Source organism: Podarcis bocagei (genome assembly GCF_964188305.1).
Source record: "Podarcis bocagei genome assembly, chromosome: 8".
NCBI classification, from domain to species: Eukaryota; Metazoa; Chordata; class Lepidosauria; order Squamata; family Lacertidae; genus Podarcis; species Podarcis bocagei.
The window spans coordinates 69,029,035-69,038,050 of NC_138133.1; the positions used below are offsets into that span (position 1 = coordinate 69,029,035).

The following is a 9,016-nucleotide window of genomic DNA, read 5'->3' on the forward strand; positions in this document are numbered from 1 at the left end:
TTCAAAACACAAAGTTGCAGTAACAAGGGACTTTCAGACTTTCCAGGCACTAGACTCTTGCCTTAAATTAGGGAATACATTTTTACTGGCATTTTTACATCAGTATTTGGAAGACCTCTAATGGACAAACTCACTCACACACTGTTCTATTAAACATCAGCTGGAGAGCTGTGTACCGTTGGAAGCAACACTATAGGATACTAGCAGACAAAGTTCAAGAGTGTGCAACGAACAAGAATGCAAGACCTAAGGAAAGCTAAATGATCATTAAGCCAGTCACAATGAGATGTTTTAAGGACTTACTGGGAATATCTGAAAATACAATTACAGAAGTTGGCTGCTAGTTGTACAAACCAGACAGATATTAGGGGGAACGTAAAGGCTGGCATGCCTGTGAAAACAGATGTCAAGCCTGCACAATACAGATACTGCTATGTTTGCAAATGTGCATCCTTATCCACAACTAATCACACAACTACGTATATCCTCCCTTATCGTAAGGCAAATTGTTAACTGATCTTTGCTGAAGCATGTTCTAGTACCCATTAGGTATTTAATCAGCTTTTTTAGAGGCAGGTGTGCCTATTATGGACCTAGCAATCATCCAACACAGCCCAGCCTAGACCTCTCTTCCTGCCTGGCTCCTTTAGAGCAGTGGTAGCCAAGCTTGGCCCTCCAGATGTTTTTGGACTACAACTCCCATTATCCCTAGCCAAAAGGACCAGTGGTCAGGGATGATGGGAACTGTAGTCCCAAAACAGCTAGAGGGCCAAGTTTGGCCACCACTGCTTTAGAGCAACAATGACCTGCAGCCCTATAAGGTTGCAGAACTACAGCTCCTATCTTCCTATCAACGATGCTGGCTGAAGTCCAACATCTGGAAGGCCACATACTCCCCACACCTTAGAGAGACAAGTGTTAATAAACAAAAGACCAGGATAAACCAGATAGAAGGCTTTTGTTCTCAATCTCCCTACCCAGTTTCAGTGAAAGGAAGATGTAATTAATCAAACATAGAATCCAGCAGATTTTTCCTCTCTCATTCATCAATCATTCTCCAAAAGCTTTCTAAGAAAACTTGAAATGATGACTGGCAGCTAGTACCTCAACAATAGTACATAAGGGGGAGGGAGAATAGTACTTAAGCATTCTGGAACAGATATTACTACCTCCTCGCTATCCAGTTTGAAAAAAGTCCAAACATCGCTTAACTGAAGTACTTAATTTAATGATCAATGTTATAGCATGATCAACACCAAAGTGGATCACAAGGAATAGTTCAGTGAAACAGTGATGTTCAGTTGTCAGGTATCCGGAGAGGAGAGTCTGAAAAGGAAGAAACAACAAGTTATAAAATGAATCTGTTTTTAATCTGAAGGCCACTTATGCAAAGGGTTTTGTCTAAAATGAGCAACAGGATGCTTTCGCCTATATATTTACGCCCCATGAAAACCAATATTGTGTAATAGATATAGGAGTTTACAGACCAAGTTGGACAAACCAATGTGAACAGAAACAAACACGTAATACACATATGCAGATAAACACCTCACTGCAGGCATGGTTAACAGTTCTACCACTAGGGGGCTTTGAATAAAACAGGTTTTGAAAAGTGGGGAAGAAGGCAAAAGCAGCAATACAGCATAGGAATTCCATAAAAAGAGGTCAAATATTTAAAAAAGTAAGGGGGCTAGGCCAAGCGACAGGGGAAGATAGCAGGCCCCCTCATGGGGACTGAAAAGACAATATATAAATGTTTCTATAAATAAATAGGTTCAGATGCGTAAGTTTTTAGTAGAGATGCAATCAAACACAGAAGCTAAAAAGTAGAACATTGCAGGGCTATCAACTGATAATAAGTACATAAGATGGGTCTGGTGGATACAGAGCTAAGACAAAACATCCACCATACCTAGTCAAAAAGTAATATTCTTCTGCCAAGGTTAGACAACGGAAAGTTTTCAGATACCTACTCATGATCATTTGGGTGGTGCACTTTCAAACACCCCAGCTTTTCTCATGGCCTCAAACTCCTTCATGGCATCATAGTTTTTATAGAACTCAGCATATGCTCTTTTCCTTGGTTCAGCCACACCAAACTAAAGAGAAAGAGATAAGACCGCAAGTTATTACTGGAAAAAGTTGCATCCTCTCACTAAGACAGTCTTAATTAAAGAACTAACTCACAAACTGACTTCTTAATGTACCACAGTCTGACCTTGTATCCAGCTGCACATCCTATCGAAAAAAGGAAAGCCACTACAATGTGTTTTCTTAGACGACTGGCCAGGAGGCCTCTCATCTGGGGCTTGGGCAGCAAAGCAGCAGACATGGTGATGTTTTCTCCTAAAAAAGGCAAATCAAAGAAAATTTAGCAAGAGTGCGTTGTCACAAAAGCATCTCTACGACCAACAGTGAAAAGAATCAGCTACAAAGATGTGGTTATTCAAATCTCTAAACCCTATGCAGCTGAGCCAAGCTTCATAGGCAAGGAGGTCACTTATATAGTTCCCCAAATTACTCAGAAATTCCTGTTTCTTAGATTTTCAATAAATATCTAATGAGGCATGCATAGAAGCTCTACAACCTTTATCACTTCAATAATATGTCTTACTTGTAGACTTAATTTTAGCCTTACACTTTTGGATGCAAGGCATCATTTGCCCACACAATTGGAAGAAATGGGTGTGTGGGACAGGGGGAAGACCAAGGGCGATTAAGCAGCCTTTTTTATTATTTATAGGATTTATAATCCTTTTCAGCCAAGACTCCCAGAGTGGCTTACATACAGTCAGTTAAAATAACAGTCCATGCCCACAGGCTTGCAATGTAAAAAAACACAATATACAAGGGGAAAGGGACAGTGACAAAAGGAACTCATACTCAAGCACCAATTATTAAACATTTGTTGTTATAGTGACCACTAGGCTCCATTCGGGTAGGAGATGCCTGATGGAGCTAAGCTTTTGACCAAACTGATGGAACAAACTGCGCTTCCTATCTCTCCCCCAGAGACAGTCTGATGGAGTGCCTTCCCACATAAGTATCAGTTGAGAGAGGCAGCCTAACAGAGCTGGCCAATCACAGCAGAGCTTATGGGAGTGCTCTGCTTCCCATCTCTCCCACTAATAGAATGGCTGCTTCCAAATGAGAGTTGAGGGAGGAGGCCTGATGGAGCTGGCTATATACAAGCTATCCCAGGTATGGTTCATAGAGGACAAAAAGTTTCCGTGTCTGCCCTGTTTAACCATCATTTTGCATCTGGTTCCACCCCCAAAGACATTACACATACCTTGGTTTTCAAACAGCTTAGTTCTTGAACATTTTGGCTCCCAAACGCTGCAATCCCCGAAGTCACTGTTCCGGTTTGTGAACTATTTTTGGAAGCTGAACATCTGGCGGGGCTTCCACAGCTTCCAATTGACTACAGGAGCTTCCTGGAGTCAATCAGAACCAACGCTTTGGTTTCCAAACATTTTGGAAGTCGAACAGACTTCCAGAACAGATTCCGTTTGACTTCCAAGGTATGACTGTATTTTATGCTCTGTTGCTAAAGGTACCTTCAGTATCCTAATTCTGGACACATTTTCTTACAATATTGTACATGCTGTGTCATATGGAAACATAACACCTGAGAGCAGCACTCGAAATTAACCACTCGCCAGCTGTTTTCTGTGCCTCAGGAGCACCACCTAGTGACCAAGTTTAGATTTCCAGTCACATTAAGTTTGTGACCGGCTGTGCGGGAGAATCACAGCATCAGTTTTCCCTTTCTGCCTGACCCCAGGAAGCCTTTTGATGTGCTAAAAGGTTGTGGTTTGCAAACAAACAGATAAGCAATTGGGGGGGGGAGCAGCAGGAGAGATCCAGCTGTTTTGCCTCTGGTCACAGAAAAACAGATAAATTGGTGCAAATTCTATAAATTAGAATCTTTTAGAAACGGAAGTGGGGTCCATTTGTATGAACTTTTAAGTGCAAGTGATGCCAGTAAATCCTAAATTCCAATATGGAACGGTTATCTCTTTTTTAAGTGCAAACATTCCCCACAGACTTCCTCTCATCAACACTCAGTTCATATACTACAGCTGCAATGGTAATTTGGGATGGGGGCAAACCAACAAAGAAACTAATGGTCTTGAAAGAGTGGAGCATCACCTATTTTTAAAGATTTGCATGAGTGCTCCTGTACCATTTACAGGGAAGTGCTTTACAGAAATTAAAACATTAGAACTTTGAAAATAATCACATTACATGAGCACGAATGGAGAAAATGTCCCTCACTGGTAAGCTCCATCTATCACAAAAACTGTGGCTTTGCAAACTGAAAAATAGAGTTTCAACCCAGTGAGAGCAAGTGTGTGTAGTAGATTGTCTGTAGGACCAGGACTTGGGAGAGCTGGGTTCAAATCCCCACACTATGTTACTGTCCTATACATGTCTAAACTTAAGTCTCACTGTTAACCTCTGTATGACTTGTTTTGCTGTGGCTGGTTATAACCCTCCAAACACCACAAATTACAAAAAAAGACCAAATAAATTCTCTATGAAAAAATAAATAGAAAGTGCTGTTGCATTGAGGGGAAGGGTGATTAGCCATTGTTTTTGCACCTGTAACCCAGGTTCCACAAGCCGTGTAAGCAGTTTCTAACACTGCTAGGAGTGACGCGCCAACACAAGGAGCAGGTGCATAGAAAATGCAGTCACACCTCAGAGCTGCCAACTCTGAATAATGTAAACCTAATGTCTTGGATGCTAACAAAGAGCTCTTTCCTCTCCTACTTTTGGGACCCATGCAAGTTTCTTTTGCCAGTCTTGACTTTTCTACTTGACTCACTCATGTTTCACAGTGGATCAATATTCCACTGATAATAGCTTTCCTCTGAGTAGATGAAAGGAATGTTTGCAAACATTTCATAGCATCACAGCAGCTTAGCCAATGACAGACTACAGGTGAGTTTGACTTCAGCCAATCAGATACAAAACTATCCAGTGGGCTATATCCGTAAATATGGAACCTGATGAGCTCTACATTTAAGTAAGCAAACAAAACCTCTTCCAACACCTCCAATTCACATAATATTTACTTATTTTTATCCACACATCTTTGCCCAATAAATAAGATTCTCAATGGTTGAAAGATCTTAGACATGCCCCATTGGTCTTTGGGAACTAAGCACCAACCCAGCCTCCAACAAGAACCCATGTAAAACACGATCAGGTTTTTGCCAAGTTCTTTCAGCTACTACAGATCAGCTTACCTCCATGAAGCTAGCTACGTTTAAAGACTCCTCCATGCCAGAGATATCAAGCTGGATCATCTGCAGGTCTTTGCATTTGATAACAATGGTGCCAACAAAACATTTTTCAATGGAAAACCCATTGAAAACCTTTCCCCTATGCCCTGCCAGGCTTATGCTGGCAGGGTGGGAGAATGGTCCACTTTGTGTTTTAACTTTTTTCCTTTTACGCTTAAGTTTCCACTCCCATTAAAAACAGTGGTAGGGAAAGCAGAGGGAGAGATTTAGTCACACTCAAAAGCATCTCTAAGTTTCTCGCTGGGCTGTAGATTGAAGCCACTTGCTGGAATCCCCCATTTTTAGCTCTTCTGATGTCACAGCTTTGACAATAGTTGGGCCAGGACTTTGAAAGAGCCAAAGGTGGCTGGGAGGCAAACGCCAACTTCTGACATCAGAGGAATAGATCTGATGTATCCGATGCCCTCACATATAACTGCATCCTAACTATCACATGATCATATAATTACATTACACAATTGTGCCCTAGAAGAGTTGGTCATGGAACTGACCAATCCTTGACTTCATCTTAAGTGGCACCCAAGACCTGGTGCAAGATGTAACTGTTGTCTAACCAATTGGGAGCAGTGGCCATAGTACCATTAAATTAAATATACATAGATATGGCCAAGAAAATCCAACATGGCCACATCAGACTTCAGCAGAGGAAACTTCCCAAAAATGAGAGGTGCGGTAAAAAGGAAGTTGAAAGGCAGAATCAAGGTCAAACCACTTCAACATTTTAAGTTAAAATTACTTAAATATGATTGTAGCAGAAGGGTGGCTAGAGAGGCAGTTGGTAACTTGGATGACAACTGAGCCAAAGGTATGCTAAAAGAGGATGAGATTGCAGAGAAGTGGAATGTCTTCACAGCAGAAGATATAGGGCAGATCTCTGTTCCTCAGGTAACTTTTGCAGGAAGGAAGTATGAGGAACTGGGGCATATAGTAGTGATGAGGGATGAAGTTCTAGGCCTCATAATAATAGAAAAACTGACTAATAACCAAGTCTGGATAGCATCAACCTGAGCTCTCAAAGGTGAGAAACAGTTGCAGCCTTGGTGGCTTTTTAGTTTAGAGAAAATGTGCACGAGAGGTGGTATGACTAATGAAAACAGTGGATAGAGAAAGGTTTCTCTCTCTCATAACACAAAAAATCATGGATATTCAATGAGGCTGAATGGAGGATTCAGGGCAGATAAAGGGAAGTACTTCACACAGCAAAACTGTGGAATTCGCTCCCACAGGAGGTAGTGATGGCCATCAACTTGGATGGATTTAAATGAGGATTAGGGAAGTTCATAGTGGTAAGGGCTCTCAGGAAACTGCAGGATGAGAGTGCTTCTCATAGGCATCATGTTGGTGATACTGAGAATGGGATACTGAAATAGGCCTGATCCAGCAGGCTCTTAAGTACAATTTTAACCTGCTCTTCCTGTTTCATTCAATGTGGTGTACATAGTCCCACTCCTCTTTGTCCTCAATATTCACTCTAGGAAATAAGTTGGACTAACTTAAAAAGACTGGGCCCAAGGTCACCCAGTAAACTTTGTGGCTCAGGGTAGAACTAAAGTCAAGTCTCCCAACCCTATCTACCACACTGTATGGACAATTTTTATTTATATACTCAGTTTTATGCACAAGCCTTAAAAAATGGAGGGCCCCGACAAACTACAAGTTAGCTTCTCAAAGTTTAGTTTCATGCTTTTGAGAACCAGCACAGCTCAACACAATTCTTTTTCATTCATAATTTTGTTTAAGGGATTTGCGACCGCAAGTGCCCATGTTCCAGCAGACGATGACTAAGAATTTACTCCTACAGCTTTCAGCATTTTCCTAGGCTACAGAATTGTGAGGGTGTCAAACATACACACACACACACACACACACACACACACACCATGAAGGCCTGCAGCCTCCTCTTTGCTTTTAAAAATGTAACATTGTCTCTCCATGCACACACATGCTGCACATATGTGTGGAGAGGGGAACAAAAGCGACGAGGAGCCGATTTCTCGCCTTGGGCCCCCTAAGCGCATGTGTGCGCGCGACTGCTCACGCGGGAAATTATTAAAAGTCCCCGAAGGCCTTCAGAGGCTCCACCCCGCCTGGGCGTCTGGTAGCCAAGCAGCTCGCCTTCCGTGCCCCTGAGGAGCCCAATTTCGAGCAGTTCACCACTGACGCGACTCCAGCACGTCCTTTGCAAGGAAGTGGGAGGGCGGCGAACAACTCCTGTCCGGGCCAGGGGCAGCTTCCTTGCCCGGTGGCGGGCGGGGTTGGTGCAGCTGCCCTCACAAGCGCCATTGCGACGGGACTCCCAGGGAAACAAGGCCGAGGAGAGAGGAGACAGGCCTGGCCGCAGGGGAGCCAAGGACCAAGGCCCAGGCCTCCCCCTCGGGCGCTTCTTCGTCCCTTCCCCTCCTCAGAATCCAAGCCAACCGAGACCTCCACCCCGCCCCCCCCCCCACCAACGGCCCAACGGTCGCACCAGGAACGCGCCGCTCTCTGGAACGCGCGGGAGGAGGAGGGAAGGGGAAGCGCTGAGGGAACAGGCACGGGCGGGCCCACCAACCAACCCCCTGCAAAGCACTCACGTCTCACAGAAAGCTCTGGAACCGCAAGGTCCTCCTCGCACACACAAGTATCCTGCGCTGTCCTTCCTCGTTCACCTTCCGAACCGCAGCTCCCGCCTGCGCACGCGCGTTGCGATCGACGGCTACGGGAAGGCGCTCGGGTCAAATTTAATAGGGCGCGGAACGCGCGGAGGTGTCTCCTGCCGTGGTCTGATTCTGCGTGTGTATATAGTATTTGACTTCCTTCCGTAATGTTTTGTTCTGGGTTGTTTTATTTGATGTTTTAATGTGTTGTAAACCAGGTTGAGATTTATTTTTTTATAAGGCATAGAAATGAAATGAATAATAATAATAATCACAGACTCGTAGAATTACGGCGTTGGAAGGCATTCCCCGGGCTCATCTATTCCAACCCCCAGCCTTCTGGGTAATAGTCACACACACTGACCCAGAAAGGCTTGGGCTAGCAACTCTTCCATCATGTTTGTTATAAGAGCCACTGCTTCATATTAAATTGAAAATATAAATCTAGCTGTGAATGTGTCACAATCAAAATCAGATTCCTTCTTCTTACTGTCTGAAGCCAACTCTTGCCTTAGGACCAACAGATGTCAGGCCCAAGACAGTATACCACCATTATGAATCTGGGATGTTAAAGTGGCCGTTAAATAAAATTATCAACATTGTATCAAAGTTAGAGACATACCTGTTAAGCTTTGTTGATTCAACACCACAAATATTATGCAGTAATACAATTCTAGTAACAGCACACTACAAATCTGCCATCTCACATTTGTGTGATTCTTCTTATTTTCCAGTGATACCAGTTAAATGTTTCTATTACTAAACTTGTGTGCTATATCCACAACATTTTTGGGTCACTTCTAGACTAATAGTATATTGCGCAAACCTCCTGATTTGTTTACACAACATTTGTGCAGAGGTTATACGATATGGCCGTCACATGGTTGTTATCCTCTTATTTTTTAACTGCATAAAGTTCATTTTCTTCCTTCCCCCCCTTTTTTTCTTGGAAGCAATTGCACAAAAGCACTATTTAGCTGTTCCCAATTATTGCAGGCTGCCCACTTTGTGGTAGATTATGAAGATGCACTCTTATTGTGCATACAGCATGTACCTGGATGTGCA

At 43.2% G+C, this 9,016-nt stretch overlaps 1 protein-coding gene across 2 annotated transcripts; it reads right to left on the bottom strand.

The window, feature by feature from the left end:
- Nucleotides 1-1,207: 1,207 nt before the first annotated feature.
- On the bottom strand, nt 1,208-8,014 carry COX6C (cytochrome c oxidase subunit 6C). Of its 2 annotated transcripts, none has more exons than XM_081205329.1 (4): nt 7,889-8,014; nt 2,219-2,346; nt 1,974-2,099; nt 1,208-1,326 (listed from the first exon to the last, which is right to left on the bottom strand). In XM_081205329.1, exons 2-3 carry the CDS (start codon nt 2,330-2,332, stop codon nt 1,980-1,982), a joined length of 234 nt encoding a protein of 77 aa, XP_081061455.1. In that variant the 5' UTR covers nt 2,333-2,346; nt 7,889-8,014; the 3' UTR covers nt 1,208-1,326; nt 1,974-1,979. The 2 variants fall into 2 exon arrangements, with proteins under 2 accessions (XP_081061455.1, XP_081061456.1); XM_081205330.1 differs by having other exon boundaries at nt 7,896-8,009.
- Nucleotides 8,015-9,016: the final 1,002 nt, after the last annotated feature.